This window comes from Haplochromis burtoni, unplaced genomic scaffold, assembly GCF_018398535.1.
Source record: "Haplochromis burtoni strain Fernald_Lab_line unplaced genomic scaffold, NCSU_Asbu1 Contig_89, whole genome shotgun sequence".
Lineage (NCBI taxonomy): Eukaryota > Metazoa > Chordata > Actinopteri > Cichliformes > Cichlidae > Haplochromis > Haplochromis burtoni.
In genome coordinates, this window is record NW_024582450.1 from 177848 (window position 1) to 192531 (window position 14684).

The 14684-nt window shown below is 39.0% G+C and overlaps 1 protein-coding gene across 1 annotated transcript in view; it reads left to right on the top strand.

Moving 5' to 3' along the window:
* plpp2a (phospholipid phosphatase 2a) overlaps positions 1 to 10027 on the top strand; it is a 17382-nt gene extending 7355 nt beyond the window's left edge. Inside the window, exons 2-6 of the mRNA XM_014329862.2 lie at positions 5370 to 5521; positions 5653 to 5915; positions 6782 to 6839; positions 7293 to 7469; positions 8901 to 10027. Of these exons, the coding sequence (XP_014185348.1) occupies positions 5370 to 5521; positions 5653 to 5915; positions 6782 to 6839; positions 7293 to 7469; positions 8901 to 9038 (788 nt within the window). The 3' untranslated portion in view covers positions 9039 to 10027. The remainder of the gene's footprint in view (positions 1 to 5369; positions 5522 to 5652; positions 5916 to 6781; positions 6840 to 7292; positions 7470 to 8900) is intronic.
* The last annotated feature ends 4657 nt before the right edge of the window (positions 10028 to 14684 follow it).

Below are 14684 nucleotides of genomic sequence, written 5' to 3' on the forward strand. Positions count from 1 at the left end.
GCGCGCGCACCTCTTTTAGCAAAGAGATTTGAACAGTTATTACAGTGTTTGCTTGCAGCTGTAAAGGTTTATGGACAACATAAAACTCGACAGCTACATGTAAAATTTCGGAGTAGGATGATACAAACTTTCAGTTGACCAAATAACATTTTACTGCTATACTCAGATGGTTTCCTTTAGTTTAAAATAAAAAAGGAGGGAGAAAAGATCCAAAAAATAGCAACGTTTTATGATCTTACATTCAAAACTGGGTACATTTTATGAGTAAAATGCTTTGTTTGCAGTTTAGTTTTACTTTCACATTAAAAGAAAACAAAAACAAAACCTTGAGTTTACTTGAGTTTAAACATTAAAATAAGGAGGGAAATGGGTAACATGGAGATGAATGGAGGGGAAAAGTTGAAGAAAAAAACAAAAAAAGCATAAAATGTTTAGGACAGCGCAACTTTATTGTTAAATATATGTTGCCGAAGTGCAACAAAACTGTACATAAAAGCTAACTTTTTTGAAATGGGAGATGTTTGATTATATAAAGTAGTAAGTAAGTAGAAGGAGCTAAAACCTGCATCTATTAAATTAACTACATGAGACGACGACCGCCCCAGTGCACATTGGAGGTCACTGCCTGAAGGAGCCAATCATCATACACAAAAACCAGAGAGTTGATCCAGGAGCCACCAAAGTCGAGCATCTTCTCCACTTGACTGTGCCAATGAAATTCTCTCCATCATAAGTTATGAACAGGAGTGACAAACAACAATCTTGACAGAGGCCAACTCCCACTGGGAACAAGTTTGACTAACATCTGAAAGCACCATATAATTTGTAAGGTATTTGCTTGAGAACTCTAATAGTCAGACAGTCTCCTATGAGCAAGCACTTTGCAACTGTAGGGAGGAATAACTCCCTTTTATGTATGTTGGAACTGAGTCAGATATTTTTTCCTCAAATACAGCTAAGCTATAAAATTAAGACTCAGGATCTCAAGATTTGCTGTGCATGTAAGAACAGAGTAGGTAATACTGTTGATTACTGGAAGTACATAAAGTGTATAAACCTCTTTACTAATGATTTCTCTTCCAAGTACCAAGAAAGGGGGGGGGGGGGTAAATTAAAGAAATGAGATTGGAACCAGTTACTGAAACTCTGCTTAAGACCGGTGTCATTGTTTTATTGGACGTTAGAAGAAGCGGTGTATAAGGCCCAAGTGTAAATCAGTCTATAATGAGATGTTGCCTTGAAAGGGAGGCTCTCTTGGAGTCCTGAAAAGATCTCAAAATTGCACACGAAGAGGTGAAAAAGAACCCAGGAGTAAACACAAAACACTAATAAGCAGAAGCCTTTTTCACGTGTCCACTCTAAGAAAATTGTTGAAAATAATTACGTTAATTTAAAGACACCACAAACATTATTGTCATTCCTTTAACCATTTAAATCCAAGAGTATCATATTTGATACATGGGTTTTTGAGACTTCTACATGAGTTTGCCCCCCACCCCCTTTCCCCCACAAAAAAAAACAACAAATTGTGAAATGCTTTTATTTATTTATTTATTTATTTATTTATTTATTTATTTATTTATTTTTAGAAATAAATTGCAAAACAAATGCAGGATGTAGCAAACATGATGCAAGTGAAAACTAATTTGCAAATTAATATAGATCATCGGAAGAGTCGATAAACACACAAAAAAACGTGTTGCAAGGCATTTCAGGCTTGCAGCTGTGAAGCATGGTGGAGGCAGCATCATGGTTTGTGGGCATACTTTGCTTCCTTAGAGCTGGTCATTGCAGTCATTGAGGAAACATCAATGACTTGAATTTCCAAGCTCTTTGATGGCATTTTAAAGGAAAAATTCAGGGAGGTAATCTATAGTCTGAAGCTTGGGAGAGGTTGGGTGAAGCAACAAGTAAATCAAGAGGCTGGAGTCCTGACGTCATGGTGCTGTCTTGAGGTATGTTCAAGCAAAACATACTGATGAATTGAAAGAGTTTTCTAGGCGTACTGGACGACAATTCATCTTTTTCACCGTGCTAGTTAAATAGGGAGCCAGAGGAAACGCCTACCGAAGGCATTCGCTTCTATAGAAGGTTCAACAAGTTATGCAAGACGGTTTAAATAAGACATTAAAAGCACATCTGTTTGGATTATTTTTCTAGTGAGATTGTTTTTCTAACCACATTTTACGAGTAGCATTTCCTACCTCAAATGCAAGAGAAGCCATCTATGATGACAACCACACTCAATGTTGGTGCTTATTTATTTTATTGAGGTTTAAAGTTTTGTGATAAGAATGTGGGTTGCTAAACCATACAAGTAACCATGTAATTAATAACTAGAAAGAAAACAAAACGTTGTTAAGCTCTTGAAGCGAGGAATGTCCTTTTACAGAATGAAGAATAAGAAATATAAAAATGTATTTAAACAATCCCTTTTAGGTATGCTTTACTTTTGCAAGTAGTTTTGGTGCATGAAAAATTTGATTTGGGATCAATTTGACCTAGACTCTAGCATGGGAGGCCGCCCTGCCAGCACAAGCCTACAAAAACATGTCAGGCCTTCTGTAATAACAGAGCCAGTCTAGATAATAGTTTCACCCCCAGCAACTTGGAGCACGTCTGACTTGGGTTTCCTCACCAAATCTGTTAAGCAAGCTGACCAGTGGTTATCATGCATGTTTTTTTAAGATCATTGCTCAACACATCTCCACCCTGGCAATGCATAAGCCACTGGAGATTTGTGTCAAACAAATAGTCTCTTATCTAAATGTTATCCTTATGCTCTGCAGAATAAACAGTGGCTTGGTCTGACTTCAAAGTGGAGCTGAAAGCATGCTTGACCTACAGGAACAATGAATATGAGCGAAGGGAGAACTTTCATGAAAATAATTTCTCCTTAATGAGGAAACTGCTTGTCATCAAATATTATTAGTGGCGCTTGTTCAGACTTGTAACAAATGACAAATCCGGCGTTAGGCTATTTAGGTCAGGGAGACTTAAAGTGTCCCTTATATGGTGACAAAGTAGGAGGCGTGGCAGACCAATAGGTGTTTAAAGAGATAGACAGAAGAACAAAACGTACATGGTGACATGAGCAATTCAGTGTTACGTTGTTAAAAGATGGCCTACAAGAAGAGTCACTTCAGTGACCTGCAATCGTTTTTTGTGTTACTAAACTGCAGCGGAGTTCGAGATTTGTCACAAAAAGCATAACTTAAATGCTCGAATTATCTTCACCCATATGTTTATAAGCAGGTTAAAAGGCACTTTGACTTGTATGTGTTTGCTCTTTAAATTCCTTTGGTGTACTTTTCATTTATATATTTGAAGTCATATTTACTTGTACAGAACATGCCCCCTGTGGTCTGTGTTTTCATCATAAACTGAATTGTACCTCATTTTGTGCAACCTTAGTATATAGTTACAGCTACAGATATGACGTTGTGGTGCCATGTAACAGGGTCCAGCAGCTTTATGGTATAATAGTAGTGATGCACCATAAGGTTGTACCATAGTTTTCCCTGAAAGAGGCACAGCCCAGTTTGAACAAACATTGTTCAAACTATGCATTTACTAGTAGAACAACAGCATCTTACCTGTTTTTTAAAATTTTCAGCTCTTCATCACACAATTCTTGAACATTTGGCGAACATATAATTGAAGTAATCACACAACACTTAATACCTTCTTATCTGCAGACAGACCAATGTCCATCAACAAGGCTGGTATTAGCCCATATATCAGTGCATCCCAGGGTTAATCTTATAAATAATGAAGATCTTAAAGTTTGTGGAAGTACCAAATCTGTCATGCTTTGGGGAAATGTGTATAAAAGATGCACAAAAATCATCACAAACGGAGCCACATTCAAGAACTGTATGACAGGGGTAGTCGGGATGTGACACACATCCTCCCAAACAAGAATAAGACTACAACAAACATCTGCAGAAGGGAGTCTAGATAATTTCCATCAAAGTTTATCTGTGCTTTTAATGTAATCTTATGTGAATTGTCAGGCCCATACAGTAGAGGAAGGAAGCAATCTGTCAGTGGCGAGCAGCTCCACACCCATAAATATACAATAGTTTTTGAGCAAACAAACAACATTTATCCATCTCTTGCTGTTATTATATTCAGCAGGAAGCTCTTGAAAACAGGAAAACGATTTAAGTGTTGTGGGGTAGAAAGTTTCTGACATTAGGCCTTTAAAGTGGACTATTGTCCTGCTCTGATTTAGGAGACAGCTTTATGTCCTCCTGCAGATGCCCCACTCTTCGTCTTGTTTGCACAGACAGAAACTGCTGAAACCAGTTTTCTTTTTGTCCTTCGTAGCTCTTTATAGCTTTTATACATGTATGCATGGCTTGAAATAACCCATTTATATCTGTCGCTGGTGTGCATGAGCACGTGCGAATGTCTTGAGGTATGCAAGTGTGTGTCCCGCTCCGGTCGTCAGTTCCCAGGCCCCTTACATTGTGAACGCTGCCCTGGTGTCAAAGGTGTTGGCTGTGATGTCGCGTGTGTTGCCATGGTGACAGTCAGTTCCTCTACAGAGTAAACGCGACTTGTAGAGGTGAAGCCGTTGCCACCGATGACAAATTCATTTACCACATAGCGCCGCGGCTTGTGCGCAAAGCCAAGAGATGAGTCCGCCAGTGTGTTTTTAGCTGTTTCCTGAGTTGCACCTTCACTGTGTAGTCACACTTTAAGACTACAGTAGTAATTTTCCAGTCCCTGCAAGGGTTTGCAAAAGCTCGATGAAAACCCCTCTACAGCAACATGCATCACCCCAAACCAGCCACAGTTTCCATTTTTTTTTATTTTTGATATGGCTTTTTGATGTCACCTATTTTCTTTTATCTGGCCAATGTGAAAACCATTTGTGTGACCTTAAGTCACCAGGAAATCATAATAACATGAGAAACTTCTCTTGTGGTGAGAAAAGTGATTGGATTTCTGGTGCAGATTTAGAACAACAGCAGACAATGGGGGATTTATTTCAGTATAAAAATGAGTGTGTGCTGTTCATGCTTCCTGTTCTTTCTTGCAATTGCAAGGACATTTTCACTGGAGCAGTTTTCACACTTCAACTCAATACAATATCAGGAAAATGAAATCATTTAAAGTTATCCTTTTTCCACACGCAGCACCCAACAGGAAATGCGTCATTACTACTGGAAATACTTAAATGTGGTTTAAGTTCAGCACACGTGACTACAGATGTTCATTGTGTTTACAGTGATTAAGTAACAGTGCTATCTCCACTGCATTATTTGAGTTAATACTGTTTTGAGCAGTAGAAAGCATACTGCAATTTTAAAACAAAGCTCAAGGTGTATTCTCTCTCTCCCCTTCCCCCCCTTTTCCAGCGGCTCTACCCTCAGCCATTCTCACATTGATGTTCAAGCCTTACCAGAGAGGAATCTACTGCGATGATCAGAGCATCCGTTATCCCTACAGGAGAGACACCATCTCTCATGGGACGATGGCTGCAGTCACCATCACCTGCTCCATAGTCATTGTAAGCCCATGTGTCTGATTTGGCTGAGCCCCTAGTTACTGAAAAATAAGACTAATCTCGTATCTTTCTACAGGCAATCTGCAAAGAATCTTATTTTCCAAATAATAAATCTTGGCCCCTTCCTTCCACAGATCACAACAGGAGAGGCCTACCTGGTGCACACCAATCGTCTGCGCTCCAATTCCCCATTCAACCAATACCTGTCAGCTCTCTACAAAGTGGTGGGCACCTACTTGTTTGGAGCCGCTATCAGCCAGTCACTGACTGACTTGGCAAAGTTCACCATTGGCCGTCCTCGTCCAAACTTCATAGACGTGTGCAAGCCAGTGGTCTGTAATGGATACATGTTGGAGATCAAGTGCAACGGCAGCCACCGCAATGTGACTGAATCCAGGTGGACACTTTACGACACCTATCAAATTTGTTATAGAGTGCAGTGCAAAGAGCTAGGAGTAAATGGATGATTTGAAAAATGCCATGAATTTTCATCCTTTTGGATGTGTGAGCTCCTCAACCTATTTCTAAGGCTGAGCCCAGCCACTGTACGGAGGAAACTCATTTTGGCAGCTTGTATTACTCTTTGAGTCATAACCGGGATTTCATTCTGGCTGGGAAGCAGATGGACTGGTAAATCGAAAGCTTTGCCTTTCGGCTTAGCTTATTATTTCTTTATTACTGCTGAGGCCGCTTCAGTCCTCAGTCCATTTTCCCATCACTCATGAATAAGATCCCAAGATGTATCCTGGTTTGAGGCAGCCTCTCTCTTAAAACCCCAACTTACTGACAGCTTAAGATCTGCTCTCTCCATGGCCTGATTTACCAAGTTTGACCTTATCAGTTTTATAGCTGAAAAACTATTTAGATTAGCAATAACAGGTTTAATTTCATCTCGTCAGTGAAATATAATATAATCAATATAAATATAAAACTCGAATATCTCTTTGGTTTCTGCTGGAGTGTTGGAGTGTCCACACTAATGTATACATGAGGAAGTGGATACTATCAGTATTATCAGGTTAAATTTAAATAGACTGCAACGTGCATGTTTCCATTTCCTGGATGACTGTTTATTTGTTTAGTTTGGACGTAATACCCAGAAATAAAAATATTCAAAAATGTAGGCTGCAGATTGCTCAAACTGTTAAGATTGTTTACCTTAGATTAAATGGTAAACAAACTGATAAGTAGGCCTAGTTTTAATGCTGGTTCCCATTCATATTCACTGAAAACCATTACTAATGCTGCCATTTTGCTCCCTAGGTTATCGTTCTACTCCGGACACTCGTCCTTCGGGATGTACTGCATGATCTTCCTGTCGGTGAGTGTGTCCTCATAGCGTGAGACTTTCTGCAGCTCTGAAATGGCTGTTTACCAAAAAAACACACATGACTAAGCCAAACAGGAGAATGTGGTCGACACAGACAAAAAAAACACCATTGTTGCTATACCACACGTGGCACAATGGCCGGAAGGTGACAGATTTAATGGTTTGATCCCTGTTAGGGGTTTTCAGGAGTGAATTATGAGCAGCTCAAACTCCACAGGAATCAGCATTCTGCATTTGGGGGGGCTGGATGGATAAAGTGGGACAAATTTTAGATTTAAAAAAAGTGTATAAATATTTTTTAAGGGGGAAAGTCAGGAAATTTGCTATAGGTAAATGGCTCCGATCTTAACCTTAATCTTGTTTTGTTTTTTCCCACAAAAAAAATGGTTCTTTAATGTGCGCAACCTTCGAGCTGAATTTGAATCTGTACTTTTGTGTGTAAAGCTCTATGTCCAGGCCAGGATGCAGGGGAAATGGACGAGACTGGTTCGACCCACCATCCAGTTCTTCCTGGTGTCGTTCTCTCTGTATGTGGGATACACGCGCGTCTCTGACTACAAACACCACCCGGGCGATGTCGTGGTGGGACTGCTGCAGGGCGCTCTCATCGCTGTGCTCACAGTGAGTGCATTTCTGCATCATGTTTATTGATGTTTATCATTAAAGCTGAGGACATTTATACGATTATATAAGGTGAAAACTGAAATCCTCTATTTTTAAAGTGTAGATAAACATATTTTTCCACTTTTGAATCATTACTTCTGAATCCAAAGGCTGGCTGAGCAGCCTCTTCCTAAAGTAAAATGGTGTAGATTGACAAGTACAAAGACCTAATGAGGGATTTTGGTGAGTTTTGCCAGCTTTCAGGTTGGCAAAGAAGTAGTGGGACCCACTTCTTGGAGCTTGACTGAGTTTCTTGGACTTTCCCACTGTTCTGAGTATTGATCAGTCCAATGCAGGGGTGGGCAACTCCAGGCCTCGATTGCCAGTGTCCTGCAGATTTTAGATCTCACCCTGGATCAACACACCTGAATCAAATGATTAGTTCATCATCAGGCCTCTGGAGAACTCTAAGACATGTTTAGGAGGTAATTTAGCAATTTAAATCAGCTGTGCTGGATCAAGGACACATCTAAAACCTGCAGGACACTCGAGGCCTGGAGTTGTCTACCCCTGTTCCAATGAATGCAGCTGAATGCAGCAGAGCCTTTTAATGATGGCAGAGAGGAACAACCACTTGCAGTTAGTCGTGATTGCCAGGGAGAGGCAAGAGCTCTTGACCTTGTTAAGACATTGTAGAACCAAGGGGGGAAAAAAATCCAAACTAAAATTACATTTCTGCAACCATCTTTAATTACTTTTTTAAAGCCATTAAAGATGTACCCTGGAAAAAGTTCAAGTAGCTTAGCTTGCACAACATCATGATCATCCCTGTAAGAATCCCATATGGAAAAGATATATTATCTAATTATTATTATTATATATATTATATGTATATATATATATATATATATATATATATATATTTTATAAATATAGATATAAATAAATATGTATAGAATGTATAAATTGTATGAAAAGCATACAAGAGTGGAAACACATATAAGATCCCTTGAAAAATTATATAATGAAACTTGTATGTTTTGTATACTTACTAAAAAAATATATGAAAGTAATGAGAAAGTGGCCACTTTCATGAGTAAATCATATGTTTTTACTATTTCTTTTCCATATGGGATGGGCTGCAAATGACAATGGTTCATGCCATAAATGTGACTTACATTTGGAGGAGCCTCTGTACTTGGGAATAGCACCTGGCTATTGCAAAGAACACCTATTGGCATTTTGAGGCTATAACTGTTAATTGTGTGTTTGTGACTTTACTCTGTGGTATAATATGAAGCTGAATCCCAACATCTAAAAGGTATAATTTAGACCGACTGCTGAACTATTCATTTACAGTGTAAGGCAGTAGCGTCAGCTGTAAGCAATGCTAACGCTTCTATTAAGCAACGTAATAGCCTATAATTGTTACTGTGTTTGTTCCCAAAGGTCCGATATGTGTCCGATTTCTTCAAGCAGCGCCCTCCAGTTTCTGAGCCGCAAACACCAGAGACTGAACAACTCGAATGTAAACCGAGGCCTTCAGATTCAGAACACAGAAATCACAGCTACAGCGGATCAGTATGAGCGCACCACCCTACAGCTACTCTCACCAGCCCGGCCCTCGCACTCTATAACAGCAGCTCCGTTATCAAAGAACGTGCACAGAAGAAAAAACAACGAAAGCAGCAGAGCACAGTCTGCTATTAGATCTCCCTAACACTTTCACAGCTATGAAAACTCCAGGGCCTCTATAAGTTTGTGTTTATATGCTGCAAAGATGTGATTGAGTTGTTTTTTTTATGTTTTATAATGAGTGGGTTTTGTGTGAGTTCTTTTTTTTTTTTCATTATGTTCATATTTTTTAAATTTTCATAATTATTTCTTGCAGAAAGATTCAGATTTGTCTGAGAAATTGATGCTGTGAGTCAAACTTAAGAGTGACTGACAGTTGAAGAGATCGGTCCGATTTCAATTCCAAAGATTTTGTTCTGCCCTTGAATGGAAGAACCGATCCTTGGAGGCTGAATAATGTTATACACTTTGCTACAGTCTGATAAGACTGATGTTTTACCTACTCTCGAGCTCGACTGCCTCTTTGTGACACCCATTAGTTTTGTTGTTTGTTTGGTTTTTTCTACAGACATCTCTTTATTGTCTTTAAAAGATATGCAAGTGTAATTATGGAGTGCTTCCACTGACATAATATACATACAGGATGATTTGTAGCACTAACACTTTTTTTTTTTTAATCTTCTATATCTAATAAATTGTGCAATTGTTGTTTTTTTCAAGAATGTATGACCACTAATTTACTGAAGTTATGGCGATATTGTTCCTTCTGTCACTTTTTCTCAGACTTGAAAGGGACGGCCAAGGACAAATGGAGATGTTCCTGAGGCATCTTCATCCTATAACCTTCCTCTTTTGATAAAAAGTAAATACACCTTCATGGACCTTTTCCTTCCCCATTTATAACAACGTGTGTAACCTATTGTGAAATTGTACATAATGTAATCACTTACTTCCTTTAGCCTTCAGGGTGTTTTACAGTTTTCCATAAATACTTGCCAGCATATTCACCTTCCGTGTGTGATTATTTTATCAGCATGAAGAAAGGCATGCAAAGCAGTCTTTTGTGTGGATTCCCACAGAGAGAATGCCTTCTTTTTAGTTATTTCCATTGAGCTATTCTCTGCTGCATTCTTAGCGAAAGCTCTGTACAACACAGTGACGCAGGGTTCAAGTCAGAACCTGCAGCTCACGGCCCTTTCTACCAGAGGAATGAAGCTGGTGAGCCAGTGCATGAAACAGGAAGTTGTTTGGTTTTTTCCCCCCTTTGTTAGCAATTATTCATAAATTGTCATAAGCAAAGAATCTTTATTACAAAACCATGTTTAGCGTCATTTCAGCTAAATTGTACAAAAGGTTCCCACTTGCCCTTAGAAGGTAGTCTGATAGTTTTGATTTCATTATCCCGGCTGAGCCGTTATGATTTCACATCCATGCCAGTACACTGTCAATTAGATTTATGGTGCACACAGTAATTAAAAATCCACAAATATTTCTCCAGAGACTGGTTAGGCTACATGATATGCTAAATCTACTTGTTCACTCAAATGCTGCTTTAAGGAGATTTGGGGGATTCTCATTAGAAACAAATCAGTTGTTTGGCATCAAACTCAGAAATGGCTCAACTACAGCTACAGGGGTACTAAGTCTGGATAGAGATGTTGCAGATTAACTTTCTAATACATTGTCTAAGTAGCCTGGAAAGAAAAGAAAAAAAAGCATCTGGACTTCTATAAGTTGCTTGAAGACATTTCACTTCTCATCTGAGAAGCTTCTTCAGTTCTATGGTCAAATGGTGAAGAGTCCCAGATTTAAGCCCTATGGGAGTGTCCCCCCCCCCCATGAGGGACATGGACCCCCTATTGATCCTCTACCTAATCACACAAGCCAAGGTGTGAAAACGGGTGTAGGTCACCATCAGCCAAGGTTTCAGATGAACTCATTGTGAAACCTAGCCCCACCCTATCATGTGATTTCCTGAGGTCAAAGGACTCTTGTTATATGGATTTCAAGTCTATTGTAATTGAAGCATTCACTCTTTTATACAACCAGCAACTGTTTAATTCATTTTAACTTCAGGGAAAATGCTCACTTAGTCTGCTAGGCAAGAAGTTTCACCAGCTCGCTCGTCTGGAGCATTCAGGTTCTGCTGCAATCTTCCCAGAAGCAGATGTTCCCACAAATTCATCCCAAGAGAAACTGACAAAAATCAATTTAAAAATCAATATCAATAGGCCTCAGGATGGGAAATGTTAACGTTCATGGTAATAATGGGTGATGATTTGGGCAGTAAGACAAAGTTTACTTGTTTAAAAGGGTTGCCAGGAGAAACATGGCAACACAGCTTAGGTTTGCAAAACTGCATCTGAAGAAACCACAAGACTTCTGGAACAATGTCTGGAAAAGGGATACCAAAGTCTTCTACCAGAACGCAGAGTACAAACTGTCAAGCATGGTGGTGGAGGCCTATGATCTGGGCTTGTTGAACTACTCTGTACACCAAAGTATTCTAGAGTTAAGAGGCCATATGTCCAACAACTAAAGTTTAGCTGAAATTGGGTCGTGAACGACCCCGAGCCAGGTTTGCTGCTAAAAGATGGTATAAAAGCTATTGAATGATGGGGTGTCCTGTGAAAACTTTTCCCCACAAAACTATAATTTGGTTGTTTTTTTTTTCTTCAAATAAGGAGGATCAGACTAACAGCACTGAACAACTTTTCACATGAGAAATATTGATTAGACCAGCTTCAATCTGACCTGGTCAGTTATACCTCGACTCATCCAAGAGGAATTTTTAGTTGAGTCACTCCTCGAAACGCCAACATGTATCTCAGTGGACTGGGAGTACAAAACACTCATGCCTCAACTATTCCATCAAGCTGCAGAGGAGTTGACTATCAAGCAAAACACAAATGTTTCATTTCAGCGCTGACTTAATATGTATCAGCGCGATAACGACAGCGATGCCCTTTACTGTTTTTCCCTTCCCATGTGCGTTGCCACCAGAAGAAAAATGACCACTCTCAATCACATCTTTTATTTGTAAGGCACCAGAGACGCTTCCTTACTGCTAAAAGGTTGATTCATTCTCAGAGTACACAGTTGCTTGTTTACATCTTTTTTTTGTTTGTTTGTTTTTTTGTCCCGGGTATTTTGAAATGAGACTGTGTTTGTAGACACATTTAACAGTTTTTCATTTGCACAGAAAAAAAAAGGATAAAACATTTACAAATCTAGAAAACAAAGTTAAGTGTTACAGCCTACTGAGAGAGAATGAATGGAAGAGAAAACAGGAGAAAAAAAAAAAGACAGGATATACAACATTGTGCCTCTCGTAGCGTAGGCTTGTAATGCACGCGTACAACAACGAAGTCCTCCATGATACACACACATTAAAAAGCAGCTTTGAAACATACAAAAATGCTTTAAAAAATATGTATATTGATATATTCATATGTATACAAATTGGCCCTTCACAGCAAAACAAACACACATACCATTCACATGTCTGAGTTTTGCCAAGGGAGGATTTCTATAGAGGCTGACGTCAGTATAAAGAGTGCTAATGATTAAATGATCTGTTCTCGCACTCGATATATTGAAGTCAGATCTCCAGGGAGGGAGATACTCCAGCTCCCCAACACTTGCACAGACAGGAAGAAGAAAAACAAAAGGAGCAGTGAGCCACAACTTAAGTGCTTTTCAAATTAAAACAGAGGGAAAAGGGTTATGCTTGGACATTAAAAGCTGGGTTATCAAAGCTCTGGAAAGCACTCACATTACAGGGGAGGGACAGCTGACACACCTGCAGTGTACCTGTGGTCAGCATACAATCATAAAAACGAAAAGAGAGGAAAGCAATAATGTGACTGAGTACGACAGATAAACCTGGGGCTGTTTCCATGCTTTTTATAACCCATAATAAATCACTGGAAGAGCACCGCTGCCCTCTGCTGCCTAAAAAATGAACATTTCTCAGCCATAAACTTGAGCTGTTCACCAGTTTCATACCACATACCAACTGCAAACATTATGCATACAAGTTTTGATATATAAGATCACAAAAATGGGAAATTATCAACACGCATATAACCTCCTGGGTAGCATTTTCGAAAACGGTCATCTTCATTTTCTTAGATGTCACTTGAATCATTTCCCTATTGTTATCGGTTAAAGTTGAAAACATCTGTGAGCAGCTGCTCCTTTTCAGATATAACAACATAAAAATCCAACAGTCTGCTTTTACCTCTAGGCCTGAACCTGCACTACTAAACTAGCAGGTTTGGAGTTGTTGAGTGTGTGTAGCCTGGATCGTATTTACTAAAGATTCATTTTACTGTTATCGTTTAACACTGATCAACTTTTAGTCTAAATTAGTCTTACATGGCTAAACTACCAAAGAATGCCTCCTGATGTTTCCAACATCAATACACTACATTTAAAGCATATTATAGTAATTGTAAGCCACTTCAAATTACATTCACCAGCCACCTTATTAGGTACACCTTGCTAGTATTAGGTTGGAATACCTTTGGCTTTCAGAACATTTGTCATTGATTTAACAAAAAGCTGGAAACTTTGCTCACAGATTATGATCCATATCGACATGACAGCACCACACAACTGCTGCAGATTTGTCGGCTGCACTTCCAGGACACGAACGTCCCGTCCCACTGCATCCCAAAGATGCTCTATTGGATTGAGATCTGGTTTCTCTGGAGGGCGTTTGAATGAAGTAAACGCGCTGTACTCTGGGAAAAATCCCAGTAGAACAGCAGTTTTGGAAATACTCAGTTTAGCCCGTCTGACACCAACAACCGTGCCACGTTCACGGTCACCTTTCCTCCCCATTCTGATGCTTAGTTTGACCTTCATGTGACTGGTTGGAAGTGGTCAGCTGAACTGCTGCTCTTTAACACTGCAGATCCAATTCATTTTAATCATGCTTCTTTCAACAATAACATTTTGATATCTTAATAATCTATATTAATGAATGAGTCAAACGGTTAATTGCTATTTGTACATAACATCCTTATTTATATTAAAGGTGATAAAGCTATTTAAAGCTATACTGCTCATCTTTATTATTATTATTATTATCATCATTATCATCATCATCATTAATAATAATAATAATAATAATAATAATGATGAAAGTGAATTACAGCTCTGTTCAATAATCACATTTGTCAGAATTCAAACAAAACTGGGAGGAAATGACTGTCCAACAACAAGAAATTATACGTGGGAGCTGATCACAGGTAGAAAAAGCCGAAAACAAAATCTCGCCACATCTCCATGATGGTAACAAAGCTAAAAGAAGTCACTCTCATTAATACAAAAACAGCATATTAAATTTTTTTGCACATTACCTACATGAAAAGCTTGCTACCCATAGTGTATAATGAAGACAGTAAGTATGTGGTTGGAATACAGCTCGTGTTTCAAAATGCTGAGAATGTCAGGTTTGTGTAGTCACAGATAAAAAGAAAGGTGGTACTTAACGCAATCTCAGCTAAAACTAAAAAAGCTCTGCTAACCTATAAAAACACAACGCTTGGCTATATGTCAAAACCACACTGTTTTAACATTTAGATCCTATTTTGGGATCAATTTCGTGGACCCGAAGGGGGAAAGGGCAGGAACAAAGGGGGGGGGGGG